Consider the following 20203-nt stretch of genomic DNA (forward strand, 5'->3'; position numbering starts at 1 on the left):
CATGTTTCTAGAAGGTTCAGTGGGGCCGTTCTCGGGACCCTGGAAAACGAATTGTCACCAGCCATCCTCGATTCCTACAGGCTGGCTAGGCTAGTCGTTAGGTGCCCTCACAAGGCTTTCCTTGTCGTGTCTTGACAAACGGCTCAACCGCCGCCGAGTTCGGGTGGCGGGTTAAATCCATGTCTTTCTTTCCTTTTGCTCGTTGTCTGGTGAGAGAAGCTGGGATCCTCAAGGGGCTTGCGTTTCGCTTGGCTGCAAATCATTGCAGCCCACGGCTCCCCGGATTATTCTCCTACGCCTATCAGCTCAAGCCAGCTTCATAGTCCAATCGATTCATTATACAGATACAATGCCTCTGCCAACAACCATATGGCATGCAAGAATTGCTTTGAACGACTCTATATGTGTCATTATTACTGTCAGAATTTAAAGTTGTGTCATAGCTTTTTTTTTGTCGCTGAAACGGCTGTTGATAATACCACGTGCAACGACAACATCTGCCGTATTACACCGGAAATCGTCTAGGTTGTACATCCGGAAGTGAAACCAGTGTAAGCTTTAGCCGATTCCCAATATTGCCTGACCCATGGAGTATCTGAATCAGAAAACATATAACTGGAACAGGCTAGCAGTCACAGCCGCAGAATTAAATGATGTATCTGACCAGCCTAGTCAAGATAGAAAGAGGTCAACTGTTACGGACAGCTCTTTTTTCTTCAGATGAAGTGTCATTACTGTATCGGAAGAGTCTATATTAGGATCCCAAGGGAAAGAGAGGGAAAACGAATGCAATCATAGTTACAATAGGATACTCAGCGTTATAAATATCGAGTCCTGGTCATATCCCCAATATGTGTTACATCACGATTATTTTAAACACTTATATACGCCGACCTAGGTAAGCGATGTCTATACAGAACAGTCGTCGCTACACTACTGTTGACTGATTGTCTGTAAATACACCAAATAATAGACACAAGTTTTGACGATTAATCGTACTCCCATTCGATGACCCATGCTGTTCCCAATTGCTCAAACCGATGAACAATACCCAAAACCAAGTATCCTTTCCATGGCAAACCTGCCATGGTTTCACCCCAAGTAAAACAAAAAGCAAGACAACGTTTCCTGTCATTGCAGACTCGTCACCCCCCGAGAATTATGCTCCAGCCGTGACGCCTCGATGCCAGCAGGCCTGTACTCCATACCTTTTATCCAAGGCTTCCGAGATACTGTACAACCCACAATCACAAAGTATTTCAGACTTCGTTCTCATCAGGGTTATCTGAACCATTATTGGACCCCATGATGGAGCCGACAAACTCTTGGTATTTGAACACCTCGCCTCTCTTGGCACCCAGGTGAGCGTTCATGTTACGGTTGAAGGCTCGACGTCCAGTGAATCCGTTCATGATCTTATCAATTTCGTTGGCGCTCAGAGCCTTCTCGCCAGGTTCGGGTGCTGTCTGCAGAAGCGCGTTGCGCAGCTCAACCACATCCACTTGACCGCTGTCGTCGTTATCGAAAGCTGAAAAGGCGGAGAGCAAGTCGGCGCTATCAGATAGAGCTGCTAGTGCATCGGCAAGCGAGTTGAGAAACACTGCTAAACTGATGGTTTGAGGCGCCGATGTGGGAAAGAATAGGCATACATCAGCCGGTGTGGACGGCAAACCTGTTGTCTGTTGTTAGCTGCTGTTGTGATGTCAATTCTCTAGCTGTGGTTCATACCTAGCTGGTTAAGCATGTCGGTAACGTCTTCTCGGTTCACAACACCATCGCAGTCTCGGTCCATGATCTGAAAGGCATCTCGTAGTGTTCGGACTTGTGTGGCTTGCAATTGCGATAGCGCATTACCGCTGCCGAGTGACTTTGATACTGGCGTTCGAGGCGCAATCAGTCGCGAAGGTGATGGGGAATTCATTTCGTCTTTCACAGGTGTCTTGGGCTTTGGTGTCCAGCTAGGTTGTGTGCTTGTGGGAGTGGTAGCTCTAGCGAAGCGTGATGTAGAGCCAAAGGGTCCGGCCTTTGTAGGTGAACCAGTCGGTGTGACTGTGGTATTTCGGAGGGGAGACGGTGAAGCAGGAGACTCGGCTCGACGAAATGGAGAGCTGCGTGTAGGAGAAGAGCCATAGCCAAGAGGCGAAGGCTTGTATGTAGCCGGTACAGACTGAAAACGAAAGTTAGCTGGGCCGGGCGTCACTTGTCAGGGATTGTTCGTCATGGAACGAGTACCATTGTCTTGTACGTGGGGCCGTCCGTGTTTGACGAGCGGAGATGGGAAAATAAACAGGTTTGGGAGAGACGAGGAAGAAAAGGCGATAATTTGAGGTTGACCGATGGCGATTACAGGAGGATACAGTGTAAGACAGGCTATGGATTGGGTGGTTGGTTATGGATAGCCGTTGTCGTCATTCGGGGAGGAATTGAGGTTGTAATGCGCTTTAACGAGGGTCGCCAAAGTAAACAAGAAAGTGGTTCCCAGGGAGATGCATTGAATTGGACGCCACAGATGGCGTAGTCTGAGAAACGCCACAGATGAGAAGCCAAGACGATACCATGGTGGTGGCATGGCACTCGCATGGCGCTAAGAGGAGCATGGGTGCTCTAATCTTGGAGCCTACCACAAGTTGAGAGCTACGATTTCAGGGGACGCAGGGGAATGAGGGCGACCCTTTTTCTTAGTGGGGACGAGTTTTGAGTGGTTGAGAGTCTATTTGGTGATACTTTACAGCTTTCAAGACGACCAGTCAGTGTCGGTTATTGAACGCCTGGGCACCTTTTTGGTCAATAGAGTAGGTTCAATCAAACCAGTAGACGAAACCGATATTGCAACAGCTCAAGAACCGTTTTCAGGGGTTAAGCTAATCTATTAAATGAGAATGAGGGGGGAAACAAGGCTGGACCCGACTTTGTGGATATAGAACTGTTAACGATCTCTTAACCCTCTATTCAAGATCTAGGCGACTATATACTCTGTGATCTCTATTTGTTTCCTAATTCTTGCATTGTACTGACCACTATATCCAATTATTCTCTCTTTGTTGCTTTCAGTTCTGTCCTACCTCCATCGTCTCGCCAAGTCAAGCCTCTTGACCAAAGTCGCACCCACATGATTCCGTGGCGGCCCATGTCTCAGATACAAGACTGTCTTTAAATCTGTTTCTGTTGCATGTCCGATAGCAAACAAGCAAACAACTGACAGTGGCACATACAGCTGCTACCATTCACTCACTGCTTTTAATTGAGGAGAATTAGGTGACGCTCAAAGTGGAACATACAAGCGTCGATCCCACTGCGCATTGCATTGCAGTACATACATAGTACAGAGTACACCGCATCCTTCAACCATTAAACTCTCTGTCGGACATCCCGAGTCGAGACGCAAAGGAATCGCATCACCCAATCCGGAACCTACGAGGGTGTCGTGTTTCGTGTCTCGGAACCCTGGTCTGATTCCGTCTTCGGCCCTGTCTCGTCTCCGCCTCCGCCTCCGCGCTCCATCTCCGTCATGGCATCTGGGTTCCAGGCAACGCTGCCATTCTTTTCAAAGGCCACCAACAGCCACGGCCACAAGCACAGCGCCAGCAATTTCTCCAATGCTTCACTGCCCAATCGACGAACCTCCTTGGCCTCCTTCCACTCCTCGCGCCCAGAATCGCAAATGTCCCAGGCCTCACCACCTCCTTCGAGGTCACCTCTGCCTCCTGGGCCCGAAGCCGATCGCATGTCCGACCCCAATTCCCGATCAAAGACGCCCTCGACTGGAATATCCTCTCAGCATTCGTCTCTCTCCGCCCCTCGGCGAACCAACCCTCATGCTAGGCCTTCCAGAAAGTTACGCTCCCAGTACCCTCGAAGCTCCACCGAAAACCATGTCGAATACATCCTTGTCGCATCCTTCGACATTGATCGGGGACCCGTCATGGAACACCAGTATCCAGTTGCGATCACGGGAGACGAGAATATGTTGGCTGAACTCATGTTGCCCGATCAAGCCCATGCCCGCAACCAGGATTGGACAATATTCTTTCTCCACAAGGACACAAGCGAAGAGGACGAAGATAAGGAGCGCAAGAATAAAGAAAGTCGAAAAAAGAGGCGCATGAGAAAACGTGATAAGGCGGCTGGTGTAATCAACGAGGAGGAGGGAGAAGATGAAGAGGACTTGCCAGAAGAGGAATGGGACGACGATGAAGAAGACGACGAATCGAGCGACAGCGAACCCGAGGGCGGCGAGGGTCCTCCTTTAATTTATGTGCTGAATCTAGTCAACACAAAACATGACAAGTCAGTCAAGCGAGGTGCCATCGTCAAGGCCATGGCCATCTGCACGCGACATCCCTTCTTGCATATATACAAGGCAAGTAACCTTCGCACAAACCTCTTGTGCCCGCACGCATCAGCTAACCGTACCTAGCCGTTACTATTGTTGGCTTTGGAGGAATACTTCAAAGCGCCTGTTCCAGAGACATTGGCCATGCTATACGACTCAGTCAACGCGATGGATTTATCTCTCATGCCTAGACTCAGTCTCCTGGAACGCCATTTATTACAAGCAAGCGACAACAGGGATCTCTTCGTGGAGAAATTCGAACAAATGATCCAGATGCGGATAGCCGAAGACCAGCGTGAGGAGGCAGCGGATGCTTCGTTGGAGGCGACAAGGAGTCCAACAAGAATGACTGGTATATCAAGGGCTGGCACAAAAGCCCATGTTGAGGGCGGCCAGTCGATTTACTCTGTTCCCCGCGATACACATGAGTTTGAGAGCAAGGTTATGTACAAGGGCATACCGATCCCTATCAAAGTCCCTGTTGCTGTCATGCCAGAAACCGTGGGGGACTTTTCACTCATTAAGCTCATCCAAAACTTCTCAGACACTCATCAGAAATCACCACAACCTTTCCCGCTGCATCCACATCTCACCACCAATGGAGCAAACACACATCCCATCATAGTGCTGGCAAATGCGCTGTTGACACAAAAGAGAATCATCTTTATGGGACATAACATGCCTTCAGGCGACGTCGCTGAGGCTGTCTTGGCCGCTTGTGCGCTGGCCTCGGGCGGTATTCTTCGAGGGTTTACACGACATGCCTTCCCTTACACCGATCTGACCAAAGTCGATGATTTGCTCAACGTGCCCGGTTTTATCGCCGGTGTAACAAACCCAACCTTTGAACTGCACCCCGAATGGTGGGACGTCTTGTGCGATCTGCCGAGTGGAAGGGTCAAGATCAGCGCAAAGATCGACCCTGCGCCTGTGACAGAAGGCCTGCTGTACTTCCAGCAGCAGAATGCAGCCTTTGCAACCATAGCAAGCGGTACGACGAACACAAGCCAGGACTTGACGGGCGATAATGTGTTTATGGCCGATGTTCTGAGGAGCATTGCAGCAAGACATGGCGAACGTGTAATTCGGGCTAAATGGAGAGATTGGGTTGCAAAGTTTACACAGATCGCGGCCAAGTTTGAGGAAAGCGTGTACGGAGCTAGTGCCCTGTACATCGGAGGCGAAGACCAGGACTTGATGCCGCAAGGGGCCAATGGGCATGGATATGTCTGGCCGGATGATACAGCCAAGCATAAGGAACTTGCTGGAAACGTGACAAGAATCGAAGGATGGCGCAACACCCGTAGCTACTACAGCTTCATCCAGGTGAGAACACTGTTCCCAAGGAAGTAACTTGAGACTGACTCTTTATAGGACTTGGCACAGATCTATACTGTTAGACCCCTGAAGGGCCTTGACCTTGCCCATCTCCATGACCGTCTGCGAATGCAGCGCTTGACGCCTGCGCAGAGCAGAGATATTTACCTCACGGTTTCTAAACACGTGCACACATATGATGAGATTTGCTTACTCCTCAGCGTCGCTCCTGAATCTCACGCAGGGCTCTTCTATCTCGGACTCGGCCTATTCCACAAGGACCGCGAAGTCCGTCTGAGAACAGCAGACCTATTAGAACGAATCGCCGACCACGAAGCTGGTCAGCACTGGTGGAGGAGTCTCAGTCGGTTTGAGAAGCTAGCATACATGCGGCTCCGGCGAGAAGTAGATGCAGAAATGCAAGCAAAGCTAGAAAAGGAGGGTATAAGCCCAGAGATGGAGCGAATGATCAGCTAACTGATCGTTACGGAGTTGATATTTGGGCTGGAGAAATGTTGACGGGTCATTAATGCTAGAGGGGTTATGACATGGGTTTGCATTAGATGTCTTTCAAGACTCATCTAGGCGGCGTTTCGTTCAAATATATGGGCAGGGAACGACAATCATGGTTCACATTTGTCGATGGTTATGTATGAGTGAATTGGAATAGAATATTATCATTTAATTTGCTTTTTGTGTCCTTTGATCGGAAGTGCTACGACCCATTCTTAGCCAACTATTCTAGTGCCATGTATCATGACCAATAAAATCAAGAGCCTTTGCTTCTTGTGAGCAGAACGTGCTGCTTTGTATTTTCCAAGGTGGCGCCGTAGAGAACTCCAACCGACTTTTGTCAAAGAATTGTTGGCTTTTCACCTATCTTACAGCGCGCTACGTGGTAGTCACAAGAGGCCGAGAGCCTTGGCAGCGTGCTTGACGTGGTCCTCGCCAAAGGTAGAGATGAAGAAGTAAGAGTGGTCATAGCCCTGTAGATATGTCAGTATTGCGTTGTTTGGTGGTATAAGAGTGAGACTCACGTCCTGGTATCGGAGGGTCATGCCGTCAATGCCGGCATCCTTGACAGCCTTCTCGAGGTTCTCGGGGAGAAGCTGGTTCTGCTTGTAGAAGTTGTCGCCGGTACCCTGGTTTTGTTAGCAAATGTTTTCGGTATGAAATTGTTTTACAATGGGTTAAACTCACCACGTCGATGAGAGCAGGGAATTTGCCCTTCCAGCTCTTGATAAGCTCAGTAGCGTCGTGCTTCTTCCACTCCTCCTTGTCCTCGCCAAGGTAGCCCTTGAAGGCCTTCTCGCCCCAGGGGCATTGGGAAGGGTTGGAGATGGGAGCCCAGGCGCTGACACTCTTGTACATGCCGGGGTTCTTAAGGAACAGAGTCAAAGCACCGTGGCCACCCATTGAGTGACCAGAGATGGAAACACGGGATGAGTCAACCTCCTTGAACTCCTTGAAGATGAGATCAGGCAGCTCCTTGGTGATGTACGTCTCCATCTTGTAGTGCTGGCTGTAAGGGTCCTTCTTGGCGTCGATGTAGAAACCAGCACCGCTGCCGAAATCGTATGAGTCGTGCTCGCCGGGCAGGTCGGTCTCGCGGGGAGACGTGTCTGGGTAGAGAAGAGCCAGGCCGAGCTTGGAGGCGTGGGCGTGGAGGAAGCCCTTCTCTGTAACGTTGTCGGGAGTGCATGTGAGGCCGGAGAGATAGACGAGGAGAGGCGCGGGCTTGGAAGATGAGGCGGAGCCGGGGAGGTAAAGGGTTGCGTTCATGGGAGTTCCAGTGACGGCAGACTTGTGAGACAGCTTGAGGAAACGTCCGCCGAAGCTGTTGATGGTGGCATTGGTAGTGAAGGCCATGATGACGAGATGAGATGAGACAATGTTGCTGGACAGGGTCAATTAGGGTATCAAGTTGATGTTATTCAAGAATGAGAAAAGAGGAAATAAAACAAGAACAAGAATCGTTCGGTAGTTGATTTGTTATGAAATAGTCAAGCTCTCTTTGAGGAGGGGAAGCTTCCAGTCAAGACACGATCTGGGGTAACCTTTACCCCACTATCATCATCAATACTGGGATGCTCGCTATCAAAACATGACGAATGCCGAATTATCTCCCCGATTTGAATTGATTCCCCGCTCAGGAGTCCGGAACCTCGTCCGTGTCACCGTTCGGAGGCAAGATACGGTTTGTCTTTCTGTCACATATAACAAGCAGATACTCCTCTCATGGTATACGGACTTCGTTTGTCTCATACACATAGCAATCAGACCTAATTGTGACCCTGAGGGCAATTCATCCAAGTCATCAGTCTCGTTATATTGATTAATCTGAATGTATGCTAAAAGACCATCGCTACTATCTCTGCCAAGTCCAGAAAACTCCATCCGGCATTTGTGCCCTTTACTCCGTACCCAATTAATCATATCCATGACTTCCATGTTTATCGTTATCAACCAATCTAGCATCTATCTGCGCGTACAGTCGAAGCTACTGATGATATCATTCCATCCGATAACAGTCAAATTGTTTTTGTTCTCATAGTTGTAATCCACCGAGCCGAATGTACATCCCGTAGGACTCCTGCAACTGTCGGTACAGCTGGTCGTGCGTGGGTAGCAGTAGAACTCTTCGCCATCTGGGGAAAACGTGGTTGTGTTGTGATAGAAAGGTTCTTTGAGTTGATGGCATTTGTCCAGCTCATACACCTCATAGGAGCAAGTGCCTGTTGAGTTGGCACCTGTGCATAGCAAGACCTGGATCATAAGAGGTTAGTATAAGCCAAGACATGAGATGAGACAGGGATAAAGAGTCAAGAATGTGGAACTTACACCTCCAAGCTTTCTCTTGTGTAGAAACGGTAGAGGAGAAGCAGATATGCTCATGGCCGAAGCAAGTGTTATGATGGCAATAGATAACTTCATGGCTGCCGTTATGTATCCGTATTGCTGTATGATATTCAGACAGTGGTTATTGGGGCCCCAAAGCCGAGAAGGTTTTGCTTGAATGAGACAAAGTAGTGAAATGATTTGAGTCAGATTCTCAGCAGAGGTTGGGCTTGAATTGTTTATATATGTTGGCAATATGCGGATATTAGTCAATCATTCGACGGTTTATTGCTGCAAGTTGTGTACCAACCTCCTCCTGAGGTGCGACCAATCGACCTTTTAACAAACTTCCACTACATATGACTTCACCAAAATCGTCTGCTTTTCTCCGACGTACGAATCGTGTGACTAAACTAGACGCAACCTCCAATCGTCGCTTGATTAATTACACAGCGTCGAGAGATCTCCGCCGACGTCATGTCAACCGATTAGTTCAACAGCGTTGGGCATGGTGATCATTCTGTCATCCTTTGATGTCCACACCACCTTTCCAATGCCGTTTTCTCGAATAAAATAAGCAAGAAACGCCAAGTCGAGGACGGCTAGCTGCGTCAAAGTTAATTTTTTATGATCTGCATAACTACGGCTGTCACGGCTCTTTCTCCAGGCCTGGCCCGTTTCCCGTTTCCGGATCGAGGTGACAAACGAGGTTGGAGGTAGGACAAAGAATTCTGGGCCTATGGTTGGACAATTCAATCCATGATACGGATATAGACAGGATAACTAAGGACGGCCTCCAATGTGCAACAAGCTACAGACACTGCAGAGCCAGTATTCTTACATTAGAATTGACGAGATATCTTGTCCGTCTTAGAACTGTATCGTATTGAGATTGCTCCCTTGCTTGGATATTGGCCGCCTATCAAACCTTGTGACGTATATGAGGAGGTTGCGCATTTGTTGTCCAAGAACAGAAGATGCCGTCATGTCTCGCGCCGCTGTTTCAGTGAAACACAATTTGGCCGAGCCTGTCTAGACCATGACACCCCAAACAGCCCATCTTCGCTTGTCATTTCCACGAGCGCTTCCACAAAGCAGATCCAGACTGGGTTGGATGTGACGTGATAACGCCTGCCGATGGGCCAGTACTGCAAGGGGTTTTTCTCCGTCTTCGTCAACGGCTTCGCTAGAGTCAATCAACACACTCGTGCAACGAAACATAGAAGCATGTGATTTCCTTCTTTGTTTTTCTAGTTCCTGTGTAAACCAATCTCAAACGCCGCGCTTATACAACATTAATTAACCTCCTGGTACACTACTCGACATGCCAAGCTAGAGGGGAGCGCACGACGTTCCAGTTCGATTGTGGTCTAAACAAGGTCGCATGGGTATATGCGCCCCGCGGGCAATCGCTTTGTTTCGTTTCGTGCTTGTCCTTATTTCGCTTACTGCAGTAGTTCCTCGCAGGTCCAGTCCTCGTAGCTTCACCAAACGCGTCAGCAAGACCATTCTACCACGCCAGGTATAATCACCACTTACTAGCCATCGGGCATGTAGCGCCGCACGATCAGGGGAATTTTCTTTTCCCTCATCTCCTTGATCGCAATCTGCAGGGGATCTGTCTCACCCTCGAGATCAACAAGCACAGGCGCATTCATGCTGCAACTGATTAGTCTTGCTGCATCGCTACAATTCATCAATATTTTGCAAACCTAATCTGCAAAGCGCGTGTGCCGAGGATACGCGCTCTCTCGTACTTGGTCATGTAGGGTGTTGTGGTTCGCTCGCTCTCGGGTATCTTCTTGTCTTTCAGGAGTCTATCGCCGCCCTTCACCGCGTTCGCGATAGCAGAAGGGTCTCCAGAGTTGATAATGTTGTCGTCCTGGTTCTCTTGTTGGTTCTCGCCATCATCGGCAGGCTCAGGGTCGTAGTAGTCGTTGATCTCCTCATCCTCGTACATGGCATCATCGCTGCCTGGTAGTTAGAATCGCGTGCGCTTCAACGAGAAAGCCAGTAAACTTACCCTCCAGCGCCAGCCACATCGCCTTCATCAAAGTCAGACATGATTTATGATATTGATAAAGTATTTGCGGAGAAAAACTGGTGTTGCGATCGAGAGTTGTATGTAATGAATGGTTTCAGGAACAATCAATCCAACCTCGTAAAAAAGTTCTAGAGAAGAACAAAGTAAAACCTGGTTTGGCCGATATTTAGCCGGCGCACCTTCAGGCGCGGAAGCTGCAAAGTGGGTCGTGTCTTCTGATCCCTGTCGATAAATCGTCCGCCCCCACCAAAAAAAATCAAGGCCACCGCCTAAAATGAACTTAATTCTGCCACTTGAAAGCTCAACTTGACCTTCACAATTCAAGCCGCCCTCGGCATGATAGCATCATGAGCAAAAGAGATGCTGCTGAGGCAGCGCCTGAAGCACCCCTAGCCAAAAGAGCCAATTGCGGCGGCCCAGATGATTTATGTAAGAAATTATCGAGCATTTTATTACTCCTAATCCATGGCTAATACAAATTTAGATGTTGATGATGTAGAGGACGATGTTACTAGTGCTCATACACCATATTCAGCCCAGGGACCTGACTCGCCTCAAACAATCAACACGGCTGCTACGACTCCACGGCCCAAGTTTCCTTCGGACTTGAAAACCCTTGCTTGCACATGGCCCGGCTGCCCCAAAACGTTCAATCGACCTGCAAGACTCCGAGATCATCTAAACTCCCACACCAATTCCCGTCCATTCAAGTGTCCTTATGATGGTTGCGACAAAGATTACATCGAAGATAAGCATTTGAAACAGCATATCAAAGCCGTGCATACTCTGGAGCGAAAACATGTTTGTACGAAGGAGGGGTGTGGTAAGAGTTTCGTTACAGGCACTCGTCTAAAACGTCACCAAGCTGTTCACGAAGGCGAGGAGAGGTTCCGCTGTCAATACTGTGGACAAAGCTTCAGGAAGAAGGAGACCCTGAGCAAGCATGTCCGTAAAGACCACCAAGGCTTGCCGGCACTTCAATGTTCTGAGCAGGGATGTCAACAGGCCTTTGATTCGAAAGCGGCCTTGAAGCGACATCGTGAGAGGGAACATGGCGAAGCAAAGTTTTGGTGTGGTGAATGCAGTTTGCAGAAGATGCCCGATGGCACCGAACAGCGTGTTGGGTTCACTACGGAAGTGCTACTTCAAGCACATGTCCGCCAAGAACATCAAAACTGCATCTTCTGCGACTTTCAGCCAGTTTCACGATGGGATCTCGAAAAGCATGTCGAAATGCATCACTCTGGCCAGTCCGTGGAGGATCGTAAGAATATTCCTTGCCCCTTCGACGAATGCAACAAAAAGTTCACCAAAAAGTCAAATTTGAATGCCCATATTCGTACAGCTCACGAAAAATTCCGATTCGTTTGTGGCGAGGTCGATCTCAGTGGTGCTGACCTTCCTGGCTGGATGAATGATCAAGGATGTGGTGATAAGTTCAGCACAAAGGGTCGATTGGAGGATCATATCCGCTATAGCTCCAAACACCTTGGCGAAGAGCGTCCCAAGCTCTCCAAACCAGAGCCATCTCAAGAAGTCAACCTCATCGACGAACTCTCCGGTGCCGCCACCCAAGCCGACCGGACTATTTCATGCCCTCACTGCTACGAAGCCTTTGTCCGCTACCACGATAGAGATACACATGTAGACTTGTTCCACCCACCGAATCCGGATTCCTCTCTAGTCTTGTCTGGGGACTACCTTGACCCGGCCCTCTGCTTCGACAGCAGCTTTCCCAATACGCCATCATGGCCAGGGATCATGTCGGAGGATGAGATATTCGCTGCATCCATGGAATACGGTATTTCTCACGATGACTGGCCTGAAGATGAGAGCAACATACTGTTGCTGGCACGCGAGTCCACAAGTCAGGATCCTCTTGTCGACCCGGCTCTCGGTGCTATCTGAAAGAAAAAGAAAACTTGGTGAAGAAAAGGAATGGCGTTTTCGCTTTGATAATGGAACGGAAAAGTAAATAGATACCCGGCCGCGAGGCTCTGGTGGGTGTTCTCTTATGAGAACAAGGTATTCATGCCGCCACGATGGAATGAAATGCATGTCACAAAACTAACGAGATGGCTGTTTGAAACAATGAAAGTCTTTTATTCTAGTGCCTATAACCTGTGTTTATGTAGGCGTGGTATCCGTCCTTTCTATGCATAATACCCGAGTCCCGATATGATTTTCCGTTGCACATCCAATGAACCAAAGCACAAGACAAAAGCCAACACAACCAAACACCATGCAGAAAATAGTGAAACAACGAAAGGAACGAACAGGAGCGTATCAGCTCGTGCAACATGAAGAGTGCGTTGCGCGCGTCTACTATAGAGCCGCGAACTCTAGTGAGAACCAACAAGAGCGTTGCTAAATCCGAGCAAAGCCATGCCGAGGAAACCAAAGAAAATACACAAGTTGCGACTGTGGTTGAGGCTCAGACTCTCCACAAACAACTGCAAAGCCACACTAACCATTATCCCAGATGTAACGGCAAATAGGCAAGCATATGCAACCGCATTGGGTTGCATATTTGTCCCATCAGCAACCTTGAACCACAGTGCGGCAATACCTGCGCCTAGTGGCTGAGAGAGACCACCCAGGAAGGCTGACCAGGCCATGGCGCGCCAACGAGAACCCAGTGCCATGTATAGGGGCAAGCACATGGCAAAGCCTTCAGTGATGTTGTGGACAAAAAGGGCCATGAAAACATTGAAGCCTAGGGAAGGGTTCACGTGGTTAGTAGCATAAGTGATGAAACCCTCAGGGAACTTGTGTAGGGCAATAGCTATAGAAGTTTGAAGACCAATGGACAGGAAGGCATTGGTTGGGACGTGATGATGATGCTGGGCCTCGACATCCTCATCGTCTGCTGCAGATGAACATGATGCATCGTGGTCAGAAACTTCTTCCGGGACTGTCGGTTCGATTGGCTCGCGCGACTTGGCTCTGCTGATTCGGTATGTCGGTCTGGCAAAAGGCTCTATAGATTCTTCACACTCCTCACCGTGCGGATGATCATGATGGGCATGCGAATGCTCGTTTCCACGTAGAAATGAGCCTGTTGTAGTACGAAGAACCTGAGTTTGTCGTCCAGGTCTGCTAGGTAGGCTGACACGATTATTCAGATGCTTGAAACACTCCTGGCCGCATGGATCCGAGAACCCGTAACAAGAGTTTGACTCGTCGCAGTTGCACTTTGTATCTTGAACAAAGGACATGACACGCTTGTGAACCTCTCGAATTGACTTTCTCCTCTCGGGGAAGGCATCGGTAGTAGTGCGGCTTCGGATCGGGCTGGCAGGACGTCGCAATTCGTCGCGGGTAGAAGCTTGACGTTTAAGAGTACTGGTCGGGCTATCCAAACTTGACTCGAGCAGAGGCGTGGACTCGGTAGCGATGTTTGGCGATTGGCTGGTGACGAGTTTGGGCAGCGACTTGTCGATAGGGGCTTGGGACGATGGAGGACGTGAGGAACCACGACGGGCCCTAGACTGTCTCCTATCATGCTGGCACGAGGTATCTTTTGTCGCATTCTCGTCATGAGAATGGTCGCACTCAACAACGTGGGTGGGCATGAACTGGTGAAGCAATCGCGAAACACCCTGGATACCAATGAAACCACCAACGAAACAGGCCATCATGGTTAGGCCCGCCGCCTGCTTGGACCATTTGGCCTGCTCGAAGTATTCCTTAGATTCGGGCAGCATACTATACAATGCGGAAAAGAGCTGTAGACTTGTTAGCAATGGCGGTAGGCGCATACGAACGGAGATATTACCATGACACCGAAACTTAGACTTAGAGAGCATGCTAAGAAAACATTGCTGTCTTGAATGCGAAAGTTCTTCTTGCCAGGGAACAAGCGCACGATCACGTCAACACATACTATGGAGGCACCGACAACGCAGGCTTTGGTGTATTAGTTAGATGCTGTATTTCGAAGCGCATTGGGTTTGTAGGATAGATATCGACTTACCAATGCCGCTGACAACACACATGATCCAGCCACGAGTATCATTGTCAAGACCGCTCGAGGCCGGCGAGATGGCCATGATGCGGAGTGTATCGTCTTTTGTATGGATAGTGAGGAAAAGATGATGCGCCTAGAGATGTGTCCGATCTGAAGAATAGAGATTTTAGCTATGCTAGCAAATGTCTTTTGGTTGCAGAAGCTATTCTGCACTCAATGTACAGTGATGGGCGCAAAGTGAAAGAAAGAGCAGGAGATGCCGTCGATCTTTTTTGTTGGTGTCTGACGTAGCGAGCAAGCAGGGGCAGGTCCAGGTCTTGATGCGGTTTCGTTTAGCGCAGAGAGTGGGGATTGGGGTCTTATTTATTCGAGTAATCAATGACAATGAGAACCTCTATGAGTTGGAGTTTATTAATGCAGTATTATGATAAAGGAACAAAGAAGACAGTGTTTCTAGTTAATGACTCGGACAGGAAAGAATGAAGGAGTGAAAGAAAGGATCGAGGCTGAAAGGAGCTTTGTCATGGATCATGATAGAAACTACCTCGAAACTCGTGCCCATAAGAGACTATTCTTCAAGTCAGAAGACAAATATAGAGAGACGCTATATCCTCTAGCTCTTCCTCTTGGACCCTTTTCTGGTCTTTTTAGAGGCATCGAGTATCGAGATAAGGAGGGGTCAATCTTGCCCCAAAGTGTCCCTCAGGGTTCTCACGTTTCAGTATCGCGCACCATTGGACAACCAGGTCTCTTCGTTGACCGCCAGCTTACGAATGTTCACGCCTTTGCTTGATTGCAGAGTAGCAGTAACAAGACATTAAGAAGGGAGGAATATGTTATTAACAAGGGTTTGTAGCAGTTGCTCATTTATAGATTGTTGGGTGGCCCGCATTCGTATTCACATTCACTCACACACAGTTCCATAACTTTGGTGAGATTCTCATTGTATTTTAATGCATCAACATATTCCAAAGAGTTTGCACTACCGTATGGCCAGTTATCTATATATTGCCGTTGTGTCACATGGCGTTCGGATAGTTCAGACCTCGTAGGAGTCTCATCATGATACCTCTCTCAAACTCGATCCGGGTCTTTGGAGGGTTAGTTTCGACATTTTATGCGACGAATCAATGTCTTGGTTTTGTCATCCTTGCCAAGTTGGAAGCTGTGTATTGTACAGTACAGTACTCATTGTGAGCCAGTGCTGGCTGGGAGCTTATCTGTTGCAGTCGGTGAAGTAACCGTAGCATTCAGTCAACTATTTGGTTTATAAATAAGTAGTCCCAACATTAATTGAGTTGTAATGGATGGAATCGGAAGTTCGCATACACTTGTTACACAGCGGCTACCCACATTACCATCTCCATTAAAGGCGGCTATGCATAAGCCTCTATCTAGATCTCAAAGCGTACCTTGTAAGTGATCTCTTGAATTTTATGCCCCGTAATATTCACTATTAACATTAGTAGATATTGAGCTTCTATGATAAAATACCAATATGTCTACTGTGTTAAATATTCAGAAAATATCACAATGACGTCAAATTGTTCAAGACCCTTAATCTGATAACGATAATCTACGGCACAACACCGGTCCCCCACGTTCCGTTCCGAAGCTCAGCTCCCAATTTTTAGATTTCAACGGGTCCCGACCGATCGAGCTGCCCGTGACCGTGACCGACCTCAGATTCAGCATCACGGGGCTCTGCAACCCAACACCATTGGATATAGATCTACACACCCTCAATTTCCCCCATATCCTCGCTCATTAAGACCAAACTTTATTCTTCATTCTTTTCTCTACACATCTGAATAGACACCTTCAAGAGCAACCATGTCCAAAACTACACTCGCTACCATGGCCTGCCTCGGCGCAGGAGGTGGTGCTGCTATCACTGCCGCCGTCTACTCCATTCGAGGTGGTAAACGCGTCGAGGAGACCAACACGCTGGCTACACCTCCTCCAACCACCAACTCCTTCGCCGCCCTTCCTGCTCCCACCGCATCGCCCTCCATTCCTCCCACCCAGGTCTTTGGCCCTCCCGCCGGTGCCCCTCCTTCCAGCACCCCCGTCGACATCAACGCCATAGTCAACCCCGCCGGCCTCTTCGAATACGGCTTCCCTGGCCCCGTCGCCGATGTCGCCAACCGCTCTGGTCTCGTCTCCTCCTACGACCGTCGTCTGCGAAACCCTCACTGGGTTGTCGAACATATCACTCCTCAGTCTCTTGCCATTCGAGAGGGTGATCGAAAGCACAGCAACTTTGTCGAGGATGAGTCTGTCCCGCAAAAGTTCCGTGCTGGTCTGAAGGACTACTACCGCAGTGGCTTCGATCGCGGTCACCAGGTTCCTGCCGCTGACTGCAAGTGGTCCCAAAAGGCCATGGACGACACTTTTTACCTCTCAAACATGTGCCCCCAAGTCGGCGAGGGTTTCAACCGTGACTACTGGGCGCACTTTGAGGATTTCTGCCGTCGCTTGACCGTCAAGTACCCCTCTGTTCGCATCGTTACAGGCCCTCTGTACCTCCCCAAGAAAGAAGCCGACGGCAAGTGGTATGTCAAGTATGAGATGATCGGAAGCCCACCCTCTGTCGCCGTGCCCACGCATTTCTATAAGGTGATTTTTGCCGAGGATGGCCGTGCTGGTGGAAACGTTGCCCTGGGCGCTTTCGTCCTCCCCAACGCACCTATCCCCAACTCCAAGCCCATTGGCGACTTCGAGGTTCCTCTCGAGGCTGTTGAGCGCGCGAGTGGACTTGAGTTTGCTACCAAGCTTCCTCCTCAGCGAAGACGCCGTCTGTGTGCTGACCACACATGTGCTCTGGTTATCAAGGAATACGCGGAAAGACAAAAAGCTTTCCCCAAGAAATAAATAACTGATCTTCGGATCAAATATGATGTATAGTAGGAAAAGAAATGAGGAGCATTATAAAGAATGAACGAGCATGGGACACGTAACGAATAGCCTTGGTGAGTCTTTCACAGGCACGACTGCATATAGGAGCGTCAGAATCATATATTTGATTGCTGCAAATAGAATCAGACATACACAACATAGCACATGTGCATTTTCGTAAGCCCGGACGGATGAATGCTCATGAGTATTCAAGACTACCTGATTTAAATAACATTACACTACTACTTGGCCATATCTGACACTGCGTCAAGTAGGCACTACGTGGCTGCTTAATCGTAGCCACTTCTCAACCTGATGGACGCTCCAGGTATTCATTTCGATCATTTGGAGCCAGAGTGGCTCTTCCTCTATCTCGCCCTCGTATATTTTCCCTGTCGTTGTTCGTGCCGCAAACTATCTTCTTGACTAGGTAAAGGAGCTCTTCGCCGAACATTCTCTGCCTTTTCAGCCTCAAGAGCAGACATGGGAGGAGGAGGGATCGGCATGCCGAAGCCCCCTGGTGGTGGAGGTATACCGCCGGGTGGTAGAAGACCTGGGGGCAGCGCTCCAGGTGGTGGTAGGGGTACGCCGGCCTTCTTCATCAGCTCAAGCAGTTGAGCTGGGTCTGGGGGGTTGTTGGGATCCAGACCGGGCAGAGGTGGCGGTGGAAGACTGCCGTTGAGTCCGGGCAAGGGAAATGGTAGAGGTGGTGGAGGGCCACCCGCACCGACACCAGGAATAGGAGGCGGCGGTACAGCTGATCCAAGGCCGGGTAATCCACCAAGGGGAAGACCAGGAATACCAGGCAGGCCAGGAACGCCGGCTTTCGGGGCGTCTTGGTCGACCAAGGCATCCATCTCGTCTTCCATCTCCTGCTGCTCCTCTTCTTGTCGTTGTCGACGACCACCGCGGCGATCCCATGTTCCTTGGGCTTCGGCAGCCGCTTCGCCAATGTGATAGCGATCCTGGAAAACTTCCGCGTCGCCTGGTCGAGCTCGGCTCCAGAAGCGCGTTATGCGATCGTTCGAACCTGAGGCTAGGATATGACCAAGAGGATGCCAGTCTAATGACCAGATGGCATAGTCGTGCGCATACGGGACCTTGTGCGTCGGCCACACTGACTGCGCAGGTACTGTGGTCGGGTCGGGGCTGTCATAAGGTGCGACAGTAAAGGATTGGCCAGGAGGTGGGTTGGGAGAGTCGAGGAGGTAGTGGAAGAGCGAACCGTCCATACCACCAGTGCTGAGAAGATTAGGGTGGACAGGATGCCATGTAAGAGTAGAGATGTCCTTCTCGTGGCCCTTAAGCAAACAGATGTCTCGCATCATGCGAAGATCGAATACGCGTGCAGTCTGATCTCTCGCGGATGTTGCCAGACAGGCACCCCGGACCTTTTCAAACAGTACTTTGGTGATGGTACTCTTGTGGCCGTGCAAAGTTGTTAGACAGCGACTAGTTCGAGGATCCCAAAGCTTCACAAGATGATCTTTGGAACCAGACACCAGTAAGCCCTTTGTTGGATGCCAATCCACACTCTTGGCATCCCATCCGTGGCCCTCGAGCTTCGATTCCATCTGTCCCAAGGCAAAGTCGAAGATCTTGAGGGTTGAGTCATCACTGGCAGTGACGAATTTCGAGTCACTTGGGCTAAAGGCAAGATCTCGGATGGGATCTGTATGCGCGTTGATACTCTGGACATTGTTGAAGTTTGGTTGCCAGTACTTGACAGCACCATCGTGGTCAGCTGAAATAAGCCAATCGTCACTGTGGGAGTACTCGAGAGCTCGAATAGCAGAATCGTGAGCCTGCATAATAGTTTCGAAATTGAAACCAGTACCATTCCACAGAGTAAACTCGCCACTAGTTGACGCTGTTAATAATCTTCGGCCTTCCGGTGTCCATCGCACCACGTTGATGGGATGCTTAATTTTATTCAGGGAAGAGTGAAGGTGTTTGATGGGAATGCTGTCGGCGGCTTTTGTGACTCGAGCTGCAGGGGGGAGCATCTATTTTCATGTCAATTATTGAATCCATCGAATTTGGAGGAACGACTTACATCAACTATGTAGCTGGCGCTAGGCCTCTCAGCTTCGCCAGTATAGCCTCCCTTGTAGCCAGGGGCACGATCGTGCTGCCAATGTGTGATAGTAGCACCATAGTCAGTCACAGGTCCTATAAGTTGAGGAGTTAGTTGATGGATTCTTATTCAGTATCTTGAACACAGTGAACGCTATCCCGGGACTTTCTCTCAGCCATATGATATTACTGTCTCTACGATGAGATGAAGCAAAGCATGATAGCAGAGACGAGTGACGATTCCAGTCCATTATTTCGACACCCAATGTATCCGTATATCCATGGACTGAGATTTATGAAGCATGATTGAATGTTCCACTGCTTTTATCATTGACTGCCACTAAGCAGCTCGGTGAAATAAGATGACCTAGAAAAGGATGTGAGATTGGATGTACTTACGTCGTCCCCTGACTTTGACGAATGCTCCATCTTGGCCTTGACCTCCACCGCCGCCGCCATGATCACCACGAGGCTCATAGGCCATCGTGACAGTTTCTGATGGAATATCCAAGCATGCGCAGTAGGGATAGTGAGAAGCGCGTCGTTGGAAGTGGGTCTCGGAGGATTGATTTGACACTCAATATATCTATGATGATATTAAACAATTGATAGGGCTAGTATCCTGGGCGTAAGAAATAGCACAGTTTTTTGAAAGTAACAAAGATGAATTTTTGATGTAAACGAATTTGACAAAGAATGCAAACTATGCTGTTCACTCAGGCGCGTT

General features: G+C 49.2%; 10 protein-coding genes across 10 annotated transcripts; 4 read left to right on the top strand and 6 right to left on the bottom strand.

Moving 5' to 3' along the window:
• Window positions 1-1259: 1259 nt before the first annotated feature.
• Window positions 1260-2558, bottom strand: FGSG_06679 (uncharacterized protein; the record flags this gene model as incomplete). Its single annotated transcript, XM_011328009.1, has 3 exons — window positions 1260-1672; window positions 1729-2167; window positions 2556-2558. The coding sequence occupies 3 exons, from the start codon at window positions 2556-2558 to the stop codon at window positions 1260-1262; spliced, it is 855 nt and encodes a 284-aa protein (XP_011326311.1).
• A 1011-nt stretch (window positions 2559-3569) lies between these two features.
• Window positions 3570-6328, top strand: FGSG_06680 (uncharacterized protein). Its single transcript, XM_011328010.1, has 3 exons — window positions 3570-4360; window positions 4418-5659; window positions 5708-6328. The coding sequence occupies exons 1-3, from the start codon at window positions 3662-3664 to the stop codon at window positions 6125-6127; spliced, it is 2361 nt and encodes a 786-aa protein (XP_011326312.1). The 5' UTR covers window positions 3570-3661; the 3' UTR covers window positions 6128-6328.
• Window positions 6329-6552: 224 nt separating this feature from the next.
• On the bottom strand, window positions 6553-7519 carry FGSG_06681 (S-formylglutathione hydrolase; the record flags this gene model as incomplete). Its single annotated transcript, XM_011328011.1, has 3 exons — window positions 6553-6636; window positions 6688-6792; window positions 6851-7519. 3 exons carry the CDS (start codon window positions 7517-7519, stop codon window positions 6553-6555), a joined length of 858 nt encoding a protein of 285 aa, XP_011326313.1.
• Window positions 7520-8128: 609 nt separating this feature from the next.
• Window positions 8129-8584, bottom strand: FGSG_06682 (uncharacterized protein; the record flags this gene model as incomplete). Its single annotated transcript, XM_011328012.1, has 2 exons — window positions 8129-8416; window positions 8492-8584. The coding sequence occupies 2 exons, from the start codon at window positions 8582-8584 to the stop codon at window positions 8129-8131; spliced, it is 381 nt and encodes a 126-aa protein (XP_011326314.1).
• A 1349-nt stretch (window positions 8585-9933) lies between these two features.
• On the bottom strand, window positions 9934-10552 carry FGSG_06683 (DNA-directed RNA polymerases I; the record flags this gene model as incomplete). The annotated part of the gene is made up of 4 exons (XM_011328013.1): window positions 9934-9970; window positions 10028-10147; window positions 10201-10458; window positions 10512-10552. 4 exons carry the CDS (start codon window positions 10550-10552, stop codon window positions 9934-9936), a joined length of 456 nt encoding a protein of 151 aa, XP_011326315.1.
• A 327-nt stretch (window positions 10553-10879) lies between these two features.
• Window positions 10880-12440, top strand: FGSG_06684 (uncharacterized protein; the record flags this gene model as incomplete). The annotated part of the gene is made up of 2 exons (XM_011328014.1): window positions 10880-10961; window positions 11017-12440. The coding sequence occupies 2 exons, from the start codon at window positions 10880-10882 to the stop codon at window positions 12438-12440; spliced, it is 1506 nt and encodes a 501-aa protein (XP_011326316.1).
• A 434-nt stretch (window positions 12441-12874) lies between these two features.
• Window positions 12875-14584, bottom strand: FGSG_06685 (uncharacterized protein; the record flags this gene model as incomplete). The annotated part of the gene is made up of 3 exons (XM_011328015.1): window positions 12875-14260; window positions 14419-14441; window positions 14509-14584. 3 exons carry the CDS (start codon window positions 14582-14584, stop codon window positions 12875-12877), a joined length of 1485 nt encoding a protein of 494 aa, XP_011326317.1.
• A 378-nt stretch (window positions 14585-14962) lies between these two features.
• On the top strand, window positions 14963-15295 carry FGSG_12964 (uncharacterized protein; the record flags this gene model as incomplete). The annotated part of the gene is made up of 1 exon (XM_011328016.1): window positions 14963-15295. One exon carries the CDS (start codon window positions 14963-14965, stop codon window positions 15293-15295), a length of 333 nt encoding a protein of 110 aa, XP_011326318.1.
• Window positions 15296-15564: 269 nt separating this feature from the next.
• Window positions 15565-17527, top strand: FGSG_06686 (uncharacterized protein; the record flags this gene model as incomplete). Its single annotated transcript, XM_011328017.1, has 4 exons — window positions 15565-15602; window positions 15688-15695; window positions 15901-15917; window positions 16318-17527. The coding sequence occupies 4 exons, from the start codon at window positions 15565-15567 to the stop codon at window positions 17374-17376; spliced, it is 1122 nt and encodes a 373-aa protein (XP_011326319.1). The 3' UTR covers window positions 17377-17527.
• A 130-nt stretch (window positions 17528-17657) lies between these two features.
• Window positions 17658-19960, bottom strand: FGSG_06687 (polyadenylation factor subunit 2; the record flags this gene model as incomplete). The annotated part of the gene is made up of 3 exons (XM_011328018.1): window positions 17658-19406; window positions 19457-19572; window positions 19876-19960. The coding sequence occupies 3 exons, from the start codon at window positions 19958-19960 to the stop codon at window positions 17769-17771; spliced, it is 1839 nt and encodes a 612-aa protein (XP_011326320.1). The 3' UTR covers window positions 17658-17768.
• Between the last annotated feature and the right edge of the window lie 243 nt (window positions 19961-20203).

The sequence above is a fragment of the Fusarium graminearum genome, chromosome 4 (assembly GCF_000240135.3).
Source record: "Fusarium graminearum PH-1 chromosome 4, whole genome shotgun sequence".
Taxonomy (NCBI): Eukaryota; Fungi; Ascomycota; class Sordariomycetes; order Hypocreales; family Nectriaceae; genus Fusarium; species Fusarium graminearum.

Excerpts from the sequence above, each read along its gene's own strand:
- FGSG_06680 (XM_011328010.1), top strand. The coding sequence starts at position 3,662 with ATGTCCCAGGCCTCACCACCTCCTTCGAGGTCACCTCTGCCTCCTGGG. Across the intron at positions 4,361-4,417 it reads CCTTCTTGCATATATACAAG|CCGTTACTATTGTTGGCTTT; the intron begins GCAAGTAACCTT and ends AACCGTACCTAG. Across the intron at positions 5,660-5,707 it reads GCTACTACAGCTTCATCCAG|GACTTGGCACAGATCTATAC; the intron begins GTGAGAACACTG and ends GACTCTTTATAG.